This window comes from Pinus tabuliformis, chromosome J (genome assembly GCF_031772625.1).
Source record: "Pinus tabuliformis cultivar Carrire ecotype Pingquan chromosome J, CPIR1, whole genome shotgun sequence".
NCBI classification, from domain to species: Eukaryota; Viridiplantae; Streptophyta; class Pinopsida; order Pinales; family Pinaceae; genus Pinus; species Pinus tabuliformis.
Genome location: NC_142295.1, coordinates 1,185,214,085 through 1,185,230,685, shown reverse-complemented (window position 1 = coordinate 1,185,230,685; position 16,601 = coordinate 1,185,214,085). Strand labels below are relative to the sequence as shown.

At 34.2% G+C, this 16,601-nt stretch overlaps 1 protein-coding gene and 1 long non-coding RNA gene across 10 annotated transcripts; both read right to left on the bottom strand.

Annotated features, from left to right (window-relative positions):
• Positions 1–4,625: 4,625 nt before the first annotated feature.
• Positions 4,626–7,654, bottom strand: LOC149231317 (E3 ubiquitin-protein ligase RZFP34-like). 7 transcript variants are annotated; one of them, XM_089379174.1, is made up of 9 exons: positions 7,160–7,654; positions 6,949–7,034; positions 6,642–6,674; positions 6,456–6,533; positions 6,275–6,318; positions 6,111–6,151; positions 5,934–6,016; positions 4,847–4,916; positions 4,626–4,665 (listed from the first exon to the last, which is right to left on the bottom strand). In XM_089379174.1, exons 2-8 carry the CDS (start codon positions 7,000–7,002, stop codon positions 4,881–4,883), a joined length of 369 nt encoding a protein of 122 aa, XP_089235300.1. In that variant the 5' UTR covers positions 7,003–7,034; positions 7,160–7,654; the 3' UTR covers positions 4,626–4,665; positions 4,847–4,880. The 7 variants fall into 7 exon arrangements, 3 of the variants coding, with proteins under 3 accessions (XP_089235300.1, XP_089235298.1, XP_089235299.1); XM_089379172.1 differs by having other exon boundaries at positions 6,949–7,008; XR_016248047.1 differs by having other exon boundaries at positions 4,626–4,916.
• Positions 7,655–10,068: 2,414 nt separating this feature from the next.
• Positions 10,069–11,430, bottom strand: LOC149231316 (uncharacterized). 3 transcript variants are annotated; one of them, XR_016248053.1, is made up of 3 exons: positions 11,096–11,430; positions 10,896–10,954; positions 10,069–10,092 (listed from the first exon to the last, which is right to left on the bottom strand). It is a non-coding gene; the product is annotated as an uncharacterized LOC149231316 (long non-coding RNA). The 3 variants fall into 3 exon arrangements; XR_016248051.1 differs by lacking the exon at positions 10,069–10,092 and adding an exon at positions 10,115–10,720; XR_016248052.1 differs by lacking the exon at positions 10,069–10,092 and adding an exon at positions 10,115–10,623.
• Positions 11,431–16,601: the final 5,171 nt, after the last annotated feature.

Below are 16,601 nucleotides of genomic sequence, written 5' to 3'. Positions count from 1 at the left end.
ATTAGGTGGATAGTAGAGAATTAACCTACACAAAATATTCTAGAATATTCTTAACAGTATTCATGAATCAAAGATTGAAATGTATCTCCAAAGTAGTAATGTCATTTTAATTAAATTGATTAATTTAAAATTACCAATAATTATTAGGTGGATAGTAGAGAATTAACCTACACAAAATATTCTAAAATATTCTTAACAGTATTCACAAATCAAAGATTGAGATGTATCTCCAAAGTTGTTATGTCATTTTTGTCATTTTAATTAAATTGATTAATTTAAAAAAAAATGCATATGAACAAGTGTCATATAAATGAGTTATAGTTTTTTGGGCATGTGGTATTGATGATCCATATTTTTGGCACATGGTATTTTGACAAAGCCTATTTAAATATTAAGAATCTCCATTAAAGTGGGATTGAATCTCCATCGTTAAGAATCTTGTTATATATGTTTAATTTATATATTAATTCATTTTATAATTAATAATAATAATAATAATTTAAAACAAAATTATAATTTAGATATTTTTTATGATTTTTTAAGTTTTAGGTAGGTGAAATGTACCATGATTCATGTGTTTTAATGTTTATCATATATTGATGTGTGGTGGGGTTTAATAGTTCTTTAATTTATATGGTTGTCTTAGTATGTTTTAAGTTTTGGATTTGTTTTTTAGATGAGCTTTAACCAATTTTGGTAGGAAATTCTAAAATTGAAAATCTCAATTCTTAAGACTGCATTATTCAAGTGCCATGAGAATATTCAAGGATGTTGAATGGACTTATGAATTTGCAAATGTGATTTAAGCTATGCAAAATACAATTTCACCTACAATTGTATTAATTATTTTTTGTTATTTTTCTAAGGGTTCATCTTCCTTGGAAGTCAAGAAACAAGTGAACAACTCAAGACCTAAAGAGTATGGAGTATGCCCTAATATTGCTTCGCTAAGAATTCTTCTTCCTTGGAAGTAAAGAAACAAGTTAACGGAAATAGGTTAACAACCCAAGACCCAGAGGCATCTAGCAGGAGCGAAAACCCACCCCCTAGTGACCACCAGCAAGTCATTCCATTCCAGGTGGCGGGATTGTCCTTGAATAACAGTGATGAGTCAACTTGCATTTGCGGATAGCAGCCATAGATGGTTACCCTCACTGTTAGTTTGACAACTGAATTAGGATATGCTTTCCCACTATCATGCAAAAAGAAAAATGAAACCTAAAGACATTTGTTGAGAGTGACTTGTTTTTTTAAATAATAATAATGAATCTAACTTATATCTGTAATCATAATCTTTTAATCATCATATTCTTATTGATTAACCAATAAATTAAAATAATTTTTTCAAATAATTTACCATATTTGGAGGAAAAAAATATGATTAATAAAAAATTATTATAAATAAATAGCTAAAATATTTTAAACATTGTTAAACTTCTATTATGATTCAAAGTTCATGTATAATAAGAAACGAGTTGTCTTTAGTGAGATTTTTTGGAAGTTTTTCGGTGGGTTTTTCCAATCTAACTTCTATTATGATTCAAAGTTCATGTGTAATAAGAAACGAGTTGTTTTTTGTGAGATTTTTTGGAAGTTTTTCGGTGGGTTTTTCCAGTCTAATTTCTCTAAAATCCGGCAAGAATTTATTGAAATCATAAACTTGATTGGTAACCCCTACACGAAGTTCCTTACGGCTTTTACAAAGTGCTCAATCCATATATACAATATAAAAACTAGTTTAAATAACACAAATTAATATTTCACCTCAAATTTTTCTATGAAATTTCAAAAAATCAAACTAAAAACAACTCTAATAAAAAAAATTATTCAATTTAAATTAATTAACTTTAAATTAATTAACTTTATAAACTTTCAAAAAAAATATACAACCAATCATTTAAAAAAGTAATAATAATAAATCAAAGTTAAAAAATAATAATAACAAATCAAAGTTATACCGTGAATGTCATGAAATTCATGTATAGAAGAAAAGTGTTAATCACTAGCAATTGTCCCAAAAGGTACAAAGAGAGGCCGATAGGATTAGTGAAAGGAAGAAAGTTCTATAGATAGTCAAAGCATATGTAAAGGTAAGTAGTGACGAAGGTAATAACCACGTTGACCATCTTGTACCAGTACATTTGATATTAGAAGAACAAAACCAAAACCAAACCATTCATATTAATATAGTAAGTGTAGAACGCGTTCATACTTAAAGCTCAATAGGTTCAATAGATTATTGGCAGCACGGTTTTTTTCTAAATGAAAAGTAAATTACAATGTTGTACATGGTAAATGAAAAGTGGAGAAATTTGTGATTTGCAAATGTTAAAACAAATCACTTACATTACTGGTTGACAGTAGAACTAAAACATTAACATTATTAAAATTTTGAAACCGATTTTAAATTCATGTATTGTATTTTTCAAAGTATTTTGTTTTACATATTTAAGTCCTCAAATATAGTGGTTTTAGATTCCATTTTGGCAAACCCACCATTCAAAACAATATGTATTTCTCTGGCCCTCAAAGCAAGCTTTTAGCACTTATTAATCTATGCTCTGTCCAAGATACAATTCAAACTTTCATTTTCAAGCATTTTAAGAGGCAAAACAGTGCAAATATTTTAAATGTTCTATTTACTTGTCTGAATTTCTACAAATAAAATATATATCTTACATCCCCACCCCACCTTTAAGGGGTTTAAAAGGAAGAAAGTTAAAAATTTACATCAAGAATTTGATTCTGGAAATTTCTGCAATCCCTACACATCCTTCCTTTAAAGGGCATTTTACAATTTGGCTTTCCAAAAATGGAAATAGTCTCAACCAAAATTTTCAGTTATACTTTAATCTGTGTCTCCAGATAACAACTCCCAATGATCGCCAGTTCACACAGAACATTGGTCACACACCAGTTGCCCCCACTTAACACTGGTTATGCATCACTCATTCGTAATAGGTTAACAAGTTTCTTTGATATCCAATTCTAAATGGTAAAATTTAGTAGCAAATATTGCAGAGGGAAATCTAATGATATTAGAGAATGAAATCCCATCCTATTACAAGTAAAACTGAGAAATTTCATATACCACAATACAAGTAAAACTGAAAGTAATCTTGTAGAGTGAAATCTCATCATATTACAAAATGAAATCTCATTATATAGAATTTATTAGGGTCATTACAGAGAAAATTAACACAAGTGGAGAGCTGATTCAGAAGGTATGACATGGACTCTGTAGAGTGAATCCCCGAATCTTGTAGAGTGAATCTCATCATATTACAGAATGAAATAGAAGTCTAAAGGATTTATCAGAGACATTACAAAGAACACTATGACAGTGGAGAGCTGCTTCACAAGGCAGGACATGGATTCTGCTTATTCACCACAGAAACTCTTGTTGTTGAAGATGAGAAGCAGCACAAAAGTAAGCCATTCCACAACTACTACAAACTTACAACAATATTAACATCCTGCAAATATTCTCATCTATGAGGAGCTTTGGGGGCCTATAGATTACAAGAGAATAGCAGAAATTCTTCACTAAACATGTTAGTAGCATACTGATCATCTTGGCGGTTGGAGACAGAACTGGTGTTGAAGCTCTCTTTCCTCACAAACCCTGCAGGGGCTTTCTTGTCATAATTCTGAGTACGAAATTTGACTGTCATTTTCTGCATCTTTCTATTTATATACATTGTTTGAACTCCTGTACAAAATTTCCCACAGAAGAGAAACAAAAGATATTACAATCATATTGTAAGAGAAACAAAAGATATTACAATCATATTGTAAGAGAAATGATCTTCTACAAAGCTAAATCCTAGTTTTTAAAATACATTCTGTATTAACTGCATGTGGGCATCAGACTGTCCTTGTACAGTGACTTAAGCTATTTGGCTAGCAAGAAATGAAAAGAATTCAAAACAAAGATGTTATTACTAATCAAGTTTGACACAAGAATAGATATGCATATTAAGGGACACAGCCACCTTTAAAGGAAAAGAAACCAATAATACTAAGATCCCCAGATATATATATATATATATATATATAACAATAGTGTGGAGTTATTTCAACGAGGCTTGTCAAGGTAATCCCAGCTATTGTGGATCATGAGGCATTACTTTAAGAGACAATTACGAGATCAGTTTCAAAGAAGAGCTGTAGGAGATGGACCAAACAACAGAGCAGAACTTTATGCTTTTTGGTAGATTCTGAAAATAGCAATAGAGAAAGGTTTAAATTGTCTACAGGTGATAAGAGATTCCAAACACATTGCAAAGAGGTCAAATGGAAATTTCAATCAGGAAAATTTGCAACCTTACAAGTGGTAAAGAGGGATACATGAATCTGAACATTTGAGAATATCAAAGATGAGATCTACATGAACTTGCAGAAGGACCTCCCCTGGTCTGCCGGGTGTTATAAGAATTGCAACTTTGACACTTGTGTGCAACAATGTGAATAATTACTTCAGAAGTTACTCCACAGTCATTGCATAAGATTCAAACCTGCTCAAATGACCGGCGAGAAAGTGGTGAGGTATTTTCTCCCACGCCACTAATGGGCTCTAAAATATGCCTCCAAATTATACCACATTAACATCAAACAACTTATCATTTTGTTCTGGTAAGCTTCAGGCATTGGAGTCAAAGAAACCTACATGACAAAAAAAAATATCAGAATCCACTCAAGAAACTTAAAAAATCAATTGCCATTGGACGAAAGAAAATTTCAAATATGAGAAATCAAAATTAGCAAAAACACATATAATAAGCTACTCTTTATACAACCCATTGCAAGTTGACTTCAAGATGTTCATCTTGTCGACAATATCTACCTCTCGGTCAAGTTTCGCCCACAATTTAGACATATCACAGACAAATTTGGAGCACACTGGACAAGCAAATCTGCAAAGGACAAACAAACATGTTAGAATGGCAAGAAATTTGAAATAAAATTAAAGCTGCTACAAGCTGTGACCACAGATTGCTGAAGAAGGTACCATCAATGGGCATATCAGTGCAAGTATATCTAGTATTGTGTAATAGTATAGGTAGACTGGAAACAAGAGGTTGTGAGCTAGGGCACAAAACAGGCCACATATGAAACTTACTGAAGTGTACCTACATGATAACGCTTTAGAACAGTATTGCGTGTAAAGCCATAGGTGGACAAGAAGGGGATTATTGATCATGTGGAATAAAATCTCAATACAGGGATATGACTATTCCAGAATTCTGATAGACATGAGCAAAGCTAATTGATCATTAAGCGAAGTCAACTGATTTTTGATGGACATGAGCAAAGCCAACTATTAACTTTTATCATATCAAGCATATCAGGTATTCTACTATAATAAGATATCTTGCCATCACATATATAACAACTACAAGTCAGACATGGTACACAAGGCAGGACACTGAAACCACTGATGTTGTTTGTATCAGAGCAAGAGAAAAATAACATAAATGCACCCAGTATAGCTAGGTAATCCGAAGCTAGCTCTAGAAGTGGGTACGGATATCAACTGATTAGAAACAAAATCTTGTGAGTAAGAATGCTTATCATAGCAGAAATCATTGTAATCTGGCAAGGGTTCTCATTTCTTTATGGGGTAATGTAAAAGAGTAGTTCTTATGCAAGAGTTCAGATATTTCTTAGGTCAATTTATAAAATTTCATAAGACCAACGAGGAGAGTAAAATCTTCAATTGCACCTGAACATGCGTAGAACAGTCAGCATTCTATAGCTTGGTTCAGGGTGGGGTGATCCATACCGCCAGGTTAAGGTTTGGGTGATCCATGTGTGCGTGTCTTTGTGGTACATTGAATCACGAGGGTTCAGATATCTAAATAACTTTAGTCTAAATTATGCTATAAAAAGAAAACTACAATTACTACGCTAAACAGATAAGTGTGACCTACCTCAAAACACACAGGGCAGTTGTGGTGCATTGCTTTTTCCACACAAGGGTGGCAATCCTTCAAGCGGATAGAGTGGCAACATCCTAGAAAAAGGTACATGAGCAAATAAATCATTCTCGCACTACAATGAAACAAGGGAAGAAGCGGTGATAATTTGAGAAGTCATAAAGAACATACCACATTTATAACAGTGGAAGAAATTATCGTTGCCGCCAGTTCTGAAAACCAGCACAAGTAGCTAAAGTCAAAGGCAAGAAATACATCTAATACATTTCACAATAACATGAAAGATTACTTTACAAGAGAGCAAGAAACATCAAAGGAAAAAGAGAAAAGCATACCTACAAATTCCACATCCGTCACAGTGGTATTGCTGTTTTGAGTCCTGGAAACCAAAGTGGCAAGTACAATTAGAACCAAAAGCGTATACATCCAAACCATCTTTTTATAATTTTGTAAGAGTGAAACTCTCTGTTTTCCTAAACCAGAACTATTAAACCTGAAAAGGCATTAAAAACGTACCTCATCATCAAAGAAATTGCATTTTTCACAGAAGTACTTTCCCATACAAACACCACAAGTAACGCAGGTTTGCTGAACCTACAAAATGACAGTGCATAATCATTTTTAAAATAACTCAAGAAGCATTATAGTGTTTACCTCTAAATTTTCTGCACATTATTAAAATTAAAAAGGCTCAGCTCTTACATCTTGTTCAGTTCTACAATGTGAACAGATAACCTGCATACATACAAGAATAACTATAAATAACAAGAGCAATATACTGCAAACATACAAGAATAACTATAAATAAACAAAAGCAATATAGTAATCCAGCAAGTTAGATAAAATTTGCTAGATAATTGACCATTTATCTTTTGAGAAGAATAAAAGTTAAACTTTTACATCTTTCAAATCTACCTTCAGAAAATTACAAAGAATACATATTGTTCAGAGCATTAAGACAAACATCATAATGAATAACATCTAACTGGAAAACAAGATAGAACCTTACCTTTCGAACTTCATGGCGCGGTACATTATGTCTGTCATGTGGATGGACATCCATTGAATTCTGTTCAGATATGAGATCAGACCATACTATACCCTCACAAATGAAATTAGAAGAGACGTAATTTTATAGTTCTATTTTAACAAGTATATAAACCAAACACAACCGTTGAACTTGAAATAGCTACGAATGAAGTAAAGAAAAAGAAGCATACTTTGGCCTCATTATGACAATTCCTACAGTCAAAGACTTCATTACAAGACGGAGCCCTTATTTGGCATCTCCGGCGGTAGTGTGAACATCTGCCATCAATTATCAGTATCAAGAAAAGACACATCAGTAAAATCATCCCTGTAAGACACATTTTTCACCACTTTGTAAGATGCATGGAGATACCAATAAGAAAATATCAAAATTATATATAATAAATAAAAGGCATAAATGTTACATTAAACAATAGTGTATTGAACATCTCCATTCTATTTCAAGGAAGAAATACCAAATACAGTATGGGTATGCATGTCAAACAATGTAGATGCTCACTACCTTAAATATTTATGTTAAGGACAACAAATGACCAGGATGAATTCCTTGACAGTTAAAAACAGAAATTTCATAGCCCCACGTTAATGAATGCTATTTTTGCACACTTCAATTCCCTGAGATTCATTGTCTTAGTAGAAAGTAAATTAAGCTGAAGAAAATAGAGAGACACACATAAATACTCTTCTCATGTTAGCAATACAAAGAGGTCACTTTAGCACAACCTCTTTTTCTTGTTCTATTGTTCTATGAGATGAGATAGGTTTGCTTATGGCCAAAGGGATAAATAGAACAAATATGTGGGATACCATAGCCCCGCATAATATGTAAGTCTGTTCCAAAGGAAGGCCTATCGGCCTAAATATTATAATATGTTATTAATAGAAAAACCATTTCTTTAAGCGTTACATCGACTCTTTATTTCTACATCACACAGAGACACGTCACTTTCAGTTGCTAATTTATATCCCATCAGAACACCGACGGTAACAGAATATTAGTAACCTCTGGGTTGTAAAGAAAAGCACTGTGCACACTAATTACTGACAGCAAACCAAAATATTCCATCCAAATACTCCATTACAAGGAACTAATTGTTGCACAAATGGCGTGAGCAGGCTTTGCCTCCTCTGCCATGGAAGTGCATTCATACAGACAATATATTTGGGGATGCTGCACAGAATCCCCATAGCACCATCTAAACACAATCCACTAACATAGTAATTACCCGGTAAAAATCATCTACAGCCTGCGTGTATTGCAAAAAATATATATCATCAGAACTCCTGGGATTATGAACCAGTCAACGTATTAAGCGGTCAACAGTTGTCCGAGGACAATTGCAGTCAGGGCTTCCATTTCTCCATGAGGTGCCACAAACGTAACAGAATTCGTGTTGGCACCTGCATTGACCATCACCAACACAGATTACTTACGAACCCAAAAACCCTGATTGCACAGTAACCGATTATTCGGTTTGTAGCGTTTTCTTTAATAAACAAGATGCCCAGGTTCAATTCTCAGCCCTAAGTCTTTATAAAGAGAAGCCCTCTCATTTGTTGAGCATGGTTGGATTTGGAAGGACATCCCCTTCAAGCCTAGTCAAAAATCTGTCAGGAGGAAGAAGTAAGGTTCACCGTTTCTATGTCGTTCACCATTTCCCATCTCATAGGGATGAATTTGGTCGCTGGAACTGTGTCTGTAAAATCTGTTGTAAGGGACTATATTTAAGGGTAGTTATGCTCCAGAAAAAGGGAAAAGGTTGAGGTGAAATCTTCCTTCTTCTTGATGTTTTGTTATTGATCAATTCATAAGTTTTTTCTGCTGCCATTTCTATGTTTGAGATTTCTGCACTTTAAAGCAGTCCACATGGTTGATTATAGCATATTTGTAACAACATGGTCACGCCTCATTTCATTTACATTTTGGACCCTCTTCAATCTAGACTTTGACTTCATTTTGGCCAAATAGAATGGCACTTGTCTTGGTCCACCGTCCCATTTAATCAAAAGTTTATTTTACACTTTACTTAGGGATTCCCCCTTTTTGCTGGAGGAGGGCCAGCCTGGAGAGAAAGAAGGTGGTCTTGTGGTGACATTAGACAAACCCCCCGAGTTCCCCTCAGGCTGCAATTGTGTCTCAGGGCTTTATCACTTTGAGTGCAGGTTTGGGAGGTAACATTGCACATCCAGCACAAAATATAATATTTATAAGGTTAATAATAGGTTTATAAATATCAAATCCTGCCGCTATATAAACAACAGCTGATTCAAAAAACCAAGTTGACTTAAGATTATGCTGATGCCATACAGAAAACAGAAGTATGGGAGACACGACCTGAAATTAGAAGTAAACTTATTATTCTGAGCCAACATACAGTGGTAACACCTGGGTCAACACGTTCGTGTTTGGGTTAGAATTCAAGGGCAATAAAATTTAAAAACAGTTTACTATGTTCAGCAAAGATAAGTCAAAATTAGGTATAACTTCAAATATTCAAACAAAACTGGGTATAAATAACTCTTTTCACTTCAAAATTTGAGCCAAAAATATGCCAATTTAAATGTTGACACAAAAAAAACAGGATTATATTTTTCATTATAAAAAATAAAGACTAATCTCATCTTTTAACAAATCTTACCTCCAAATAAATAAATAATCTACCAAGCCACTTAAATTTGCCATTAAATTAGTCACTGCCTGAGATTGGACACTAAATTAGTCACTGCTTGAGATTGGACAGAATCCAATTTAGTTCCAAAGAACCTTGCGAAATGTGGTGCCTAAGGGTCACAATAATGGCCTTAATGTTCGAAGAGCTCACACAGACCAAAGAAAAATGGGGCAATCAAGAAGGATCAGATGTTAGAAGAGTTAAATTTAATTTGCCCTTGTCTGAACATGCTATGACTTGGGTCCTTTTTAGGTTACTCAAGATAACTGGAAGGGAAATCAGTATTTTTGGCCTGAAATCCAGAAAAATAATTTTTGGTTGATAGAGTTGCTGGTACCAGATGTTAATATTGCACAATTTGATTCCTGTGCCCAATTTCTACAAATTCCACTTTGGACAGACGGATGTGCGCTTAAACTAATCCACGGTAACTGCAGAGGAACAATTCAATCACCAGAGAAAAAATAATTGTTCCCCTCAATTGTTCATTCCATGCGGCACTCAATTTTAAGAAGAAAAAAAGGCAAAAAAAGAACAAGATAGTGAATGCATACAAAAATCCACTGAACAGACTGACATGAGAACTGGAAATCTTTGTTAGACCTTCTTTTGAGGTTTAACATAAACGTGAGTCATTGTCTAAAGTCATCCATTTCAGTCATGTGTCCTAAGGTTCATTTTAGAGGGTACCAATGTTAAAAATTCAAATTGATGTGAATGAAATAACAGAGAATCACCTATGGCCTTTGCTGCAAAAATAAGTCTCAGCAATTCGTTTGACATGTAATCGCGGAGACAGAAATCAAATACAGAATCAAACAAGCCACAAACATAAAATAGGACATGTCCGTGACGTCAACCAAGACGCACACTGCAAAGTAGAGATTAAAAGGCCGCAAAAAGGAAGCATTTCTGTCGATTCTCCAGTCCGAACCCCGCAAAAACAAGTCTCACGAATTCGCCTGACAAGCGATTGCGGAGACAGACATCAAAGACAGAAACAAGCAAGCCTTCAGAGACATAAAAACGGCATGTCTGTGACATCGACCATGGCGCACACTGCAAAATAAAGATTAAACGGCCGCAGAAAAGAAGCATTTCTGTCGATTGTCTAGTCCGAACCCCGAAAACAGAAGAAACTGAAGATCGGCCCATGCATTCAATTCAAACACAATTTCACAGAAAACACAAGACAGCAAATTAACGTCAGCTGAAGAGAATTCCAGACACTTACCGTTTAGACGATAATTCACTTCACTGAAATCGAGCTCTGTCAAACCCTCAACGGCAAGCCTGCAGTCGATTAACAGAAAGAAGATGACAATTATCAGAGTACCAACACAGTATTAAAGAAAGCAACTCCAGTCGATTAACAGAAAGAGGGAAAACAAGTATCAGAGTGCCGACACAGTATTAAAGAAAGCTGAAGTTTACTTCAAAGAGACGGTCCGAACCTAACGGAAAATTCCCGCTCCAAACCCCGCTTATCGCAGAAGAGAAGAAGCGCCGACGCGGAAGACCACGGCAGGGCAGAGGCCGTGCGGAGTCACCGGATTCCGGCAGGCAGACGACTCCTCGCTAGAATCCGTCAGGGTAATCTGCAGGCGAGCGAGCCTGGGAAGAATCGGAAAAGAGTGAAATAATTAAGCAGCATGGAACAGAGATCGAGTAGATAGAGCACGAATCACGGAGCTGTAGATTGGGAAGATAACTGCAGGAAGTTAACACGACCCGCCATTCCCTCGCAGAACCGCCATTCCCTCGCAGAACTGTCCCGCTCTATTCTGACGCTAGCTGCACGAGACTGAAAAACTCATGGTTATGCCATTCAGAATCAAATGCCACGTGTCAGTATGAGGAACAAAGGAGCCATTCAGAATCCGATGTCACGTGTCAGCACGAGAGCCAAAGGAACGACGAAAGTCTATTCCAAAGGAAGGCCTATCGGCCTAAATATACACCTTTAAAAATCAATGAAGATTTCCTAATCAATCGAAATTAAAACTTTCTTGAATTTAAAATATCTGAAGTAAAATTATTATAATTGACTTAAAAAATATGCATCCAATCATTTAAAAACAAGCACCAAATTTTCATATTTAAAAAATCTAAAGTAAAATTATTATAATTGACTTAAAAAATATGCATCCAATCATTTAGAAACAAGCACCAAATTTTCATGTAAAATTCTATAGAAAATTGTTAATCAATACGAATTTTGAAAAAAAAAGGAAATTTCAGAATTAATAGAAATTAGAACTTCCTTGAATTTGAAAAATTAAAAGAAAATTTATTACAATTGTCTTCAAGATTTAATTATCTAATCATTTAAAAGTAATAACTAAATATACTTTTTAGCATAACCATTAAATTATTTAGTAATATTATTTAAATTTGTATTATTATATTAAAATTTAAAATACTAAATTGTTTTATAAGATTTTCTTTTTATTGAGTCTAGAGGTTTATTTTACAGTTTAGTGTGATGTTTAGCCTTGTCTATCTATCATCAAAGTTGAAATTTTGCTCACATTGGCCAATTATAAATAAAGTAAATAAAAATAAATAAAAAATAAAGAACTATTCAAAATATTTAAATAATGTTGATTCATAAAAAAAATGTTCTTGGAGAAATTGGATCCCTTTCGACTCATGTTAGATTTGTATTTAAGATGGATCTGTGCCGGTAATAATTTAATTTTTTAAAGCTTCAGCTCTCTGGGACAAGGTGCCTAACGAGGGGGAGGGAAGGGAGGCAAAATATTCTCGCTTCACCTGGCAAATGAGTTGGGGGACGTAGCAACTTGCCCCTAATGATGTTAAATGAACCTTGGACTAGTTGCAAAGGTAATTAATTGTGATGGGAAGGAGACAACTACAGACTATGGATGGAGGGGACGATTGGTTTATTCATGTGATGGTAGAGATGGTTATAAACCCGACTAGGCTGTTAAATTTGTGGCGAAGGAATGCAACGTCCCCTGCTGCAAGCAGAGAGAAGAAAGTGGTGGAGGAACAACCAGTCTCGTTGGTGAGAAGGGAAAACAGATCAGGAGCATATAGCAGTCATGAAGGGTCTTTCAATGTAGAGCTGATGATTCCCTAGTTGGAATGTGATTAGTGGCCTCCTCCAAGATTCGCAACTTTGGTTGTTATTTGGTGTTATTCTTCAATTTATATTACATCAATTATTTTGGAATCTTTGCAGGGTGCTTAGTGTGGTGTTTGGATGAGGTTGGTGGTCACTACTTTTTCCCTCTTTCCACTTCTCCCCCTATTATTCTTGGCATGGCTTTCCTTTTCACTCTTTTTGCAAGTCATTGAGTGGTGACTTCAGCCCTCCACCTCGATTTCTATTTGAGCTTTATGTTCCTGTCATTCTCCCCCTCCAAGTGGTGTGGTTTCCTTTTACATATGTAGGCTTTCCTTTTCTAAGGGGAATGTTATCTCGATGGTTTATTGGCAAAGTTGTTGGTTATGTTGCGCGAAGAATTTGTGGTCGATGGGTCCTTTGTTGCTTTTCCATCTCATGGATTTCCTTTTCACTCTTTTGGAAAGCCATTAAGTGGTGACTTTAGCCCTCTCCCTTGGTATTGTCTGAATTATACGCTCTTTCCATTCCCACCATTCGAGCAATGTTGATTCCTTGTTCATCTGTAGGCTTGACATTTCTAAGGGGATTGTTATCTCAGTGGTTTATTGGAAACGCTGCAGATTTATGTTGGGTGGGGAGTTCGTGGTCAGTGGGTTCTTCTGTTTCTTTTCCATATCTTGGATTTCTTGTAGGCTCAGAGTCTTTATATTAGTTATCCCAGGGTTCTTTGGAGTTTCTCCTCTGGGCAGTGGTTACTCGGGGGCAGCACCCTTGCTCCTCTCACAACCAGGGTTGGGCTTGGTCACCTTTTGAAATCCTTCTTCCAATGAGTTTCCTCCCCATGCCATGCCAACGGGCTCATGTCAGAAGAGGAGCTACTTACTACCAAGAGTGAGCGCACAGAGGACACACTCGCATGCACCACATGCTAGAAGAATTTTCCATGCAATACCAAGGGCTTACACCAGCCAATGTTCAAGAAGAACTCACCCAATTCAAGGGGGAAGTGTCCTCTCATAGGATCACTCTTTCGGACACCAAGGTTATGACAAAATGGATTGATTGGAACTTGGATATAGGGCACACAAGGGGACGGTTCAACTAATACAAGCATATTGTGGACCCTCACTAGCATATGAAGTTTTTATTGGGACTGGGATGAGAACCACATGGATATCCTACACTCTCTTGAACACCTGCACAAGCATGATGAATCTAGATCGGAGAATGGAGAGGATTGGACAATACCTCGACATTCTTCCAACAATGAGAGGTAATTTAGAGGACCCAAAAGCACCCATTCAGGTTGCAGTATCGGATACAGATCCTTCGACTTAGATGCATATGATATTGGTCATGGACTTCTTGTTTTTGTTTACAACTGTCTATGTACAATGCCACTTAGGCCAGTTTATCAGTGTTAATCGGTTATATTTTGTCTATGCCATAACTCAATTATCCCTCACCTCTTTAAGGAGAGTGTATTTTTGGATATGGTCAAGTCTCCCCAATGAGAGACTAACCTCACTGTATACATCCCACAATGTAAATTTCAATTTATGAAGGTAATACAATTCACCCTACAAAAAAAAGGAAACTTCCTAAGAGCTCACTTGGTAAGTTTGTGAAAATCTAAAATAAATGTGAGTATAAAATTCTCGTGTTCAAACCTTTACTATTGAGAGGTCACAAGTTCAATTCTATCGACACTCTCGAGGTCAAGTTTTATGGTTGAGCCAGAAAGAAGTGATCCATTCAAGTAGATCTACCTAGTATAAATATTTCATGGACCTAGTGATCACCAATTTCCGGAGTCCATGAACCACGTAAAAAAAATAATCCTCATGTTTAAATCCCTAAATATCTAATCTTTAAATATACACATGAATACAAACTTCCTTCTTTATTAAATATAAGAAACATATGTAACTTGAAAATTAACATATATTTTTAAATAATATATATATAAATATAAATATAATTGCAATAAAATTTTAATTTGAAATTTGAAATTTTAACATCCATATATATTTTTATATTAATTAAATTTGATTGGAATAGTTTTGAGATTAAGAATTTTGAATATGGATGAAATCTAAATGTTTTTTAAAATAGTTTTTATGTTTTGTAATTAATTTTCATATATTAAGTTTAAATTTAAAATTTATTGAAACTAAATTCTACCGGAATTATATAAATGTATAATATTAAATAATAAATAAATAACATATATTAAGCGATTTATTAAAATAATAATCATAAAATTATTATAATTTTTTATTTATTTATAGTTAATTTTCATTTATTATTTTATTTAATAAAATAATTGTTTATTAATTAATGATGAGTTTTTAGTTAAAATTAATTGTTATATTTTAATTGCTAGAAAACATCTCTTTATTTATTTAATTTAATATTATGATACGTGTCTTCATTTTGTTATGAAAATAAATCATACTAGAAGATTTGAAACATTCAATGTATAATTTTTTTATGTGATTTTTACTGAAAAATCTCTCAACATTCATAATATGAATCACAAACGTGATTTTTCCCACCCGCTGCGACTATAACCGCTAGGAGGAACCACCCAACCCACAAGAACAACCCTCAGATTAAGACGAGACTTAAACCCGTGACCTGCACAGCGGCACGAACGACTTAGCAGATTGTTCATTGGCCACAAGACCAAACCCTGTAGGCACAAACCTGAATTTAAATATATTAAATAATAATAACATATTAAATTCATAATAAATATATTAAATAATAATAATATATTAAATTCATAATAAATATTAAAATAATAATGATCTGAAATCTTCTTTTAATAAGAAATAAATATTAAATATTTTAGTCCATATATCACATATCTTCTTTGTAAAAAATACTATATGAAAATAAATATTGTATTATAATATCCAAATCTCATAAAGCTGACATTATATATATTCTTGATATTTTAGATTGGTCTCTTATGGAACATGATGAATCTATGCACAATGAGACGAGGTGAATCTATACCTACATGGAGTTGTGGTTTCCCTATGGCTATATCAAGCAAAGAAAATTTTAAATGGTGGGTCCCACTATAATGTGAATCACAAATAAAGGGTAAAGTGTGTGTTCACACTATTCATATGAGTTGCAACGTAAGGTGATGCTTTAGTCTTCAAAGTGTTTGCTGCATGACTTTATGGGTGATGGGACAAATAGTGTATAATATTTTAAGTGTGGGTATCAAATAAATATAAAAGTATATTTATAAATAAAAGGGTAAGTATTTTAATTTACCATTATAATTAAATCTCTAAATTGTACTATTTTATGTAAATTAAAAATTATGATTAATAAAATTATTATATAATTTTTTAATTTTTTATTTTTTTTCCTTCGTGTTGGTGTTATATTGATTTGGTATTGAATTTATTCGAAGTGGCGTGAGAGTAGTTATGGTAAGAGCCTCAGGTGTAAACTTCTCTTTTAAGAATCTGGTTATATGAGATGGAGGTTTTGGTTTAAGCCATCAGATGCAAGCACTTCATTGATCAACTTTGGCTCAAGTTGTGTGGATATAAACAAAGACGATACCTCCCTAAGGCAGTCGAGGCTCTGAAATACGAAGTAAAATCAAACAAAATTGAGAGCTACATCTAGCATGTGAAGGATTACACCTTAATATGCAAGTTCATTGATATGTGGCCAATGGAGAGAGCATTGGTTGGATGGACCCAACAAAATGGTAGCTAAAGGAACACTTTGATCTTGAGCTTGGAGCAAAGGGTTTCATTATAGTGATTTTTGCAAATCTAGAAGACATAAACAATGTATTCGAGAACAACATGT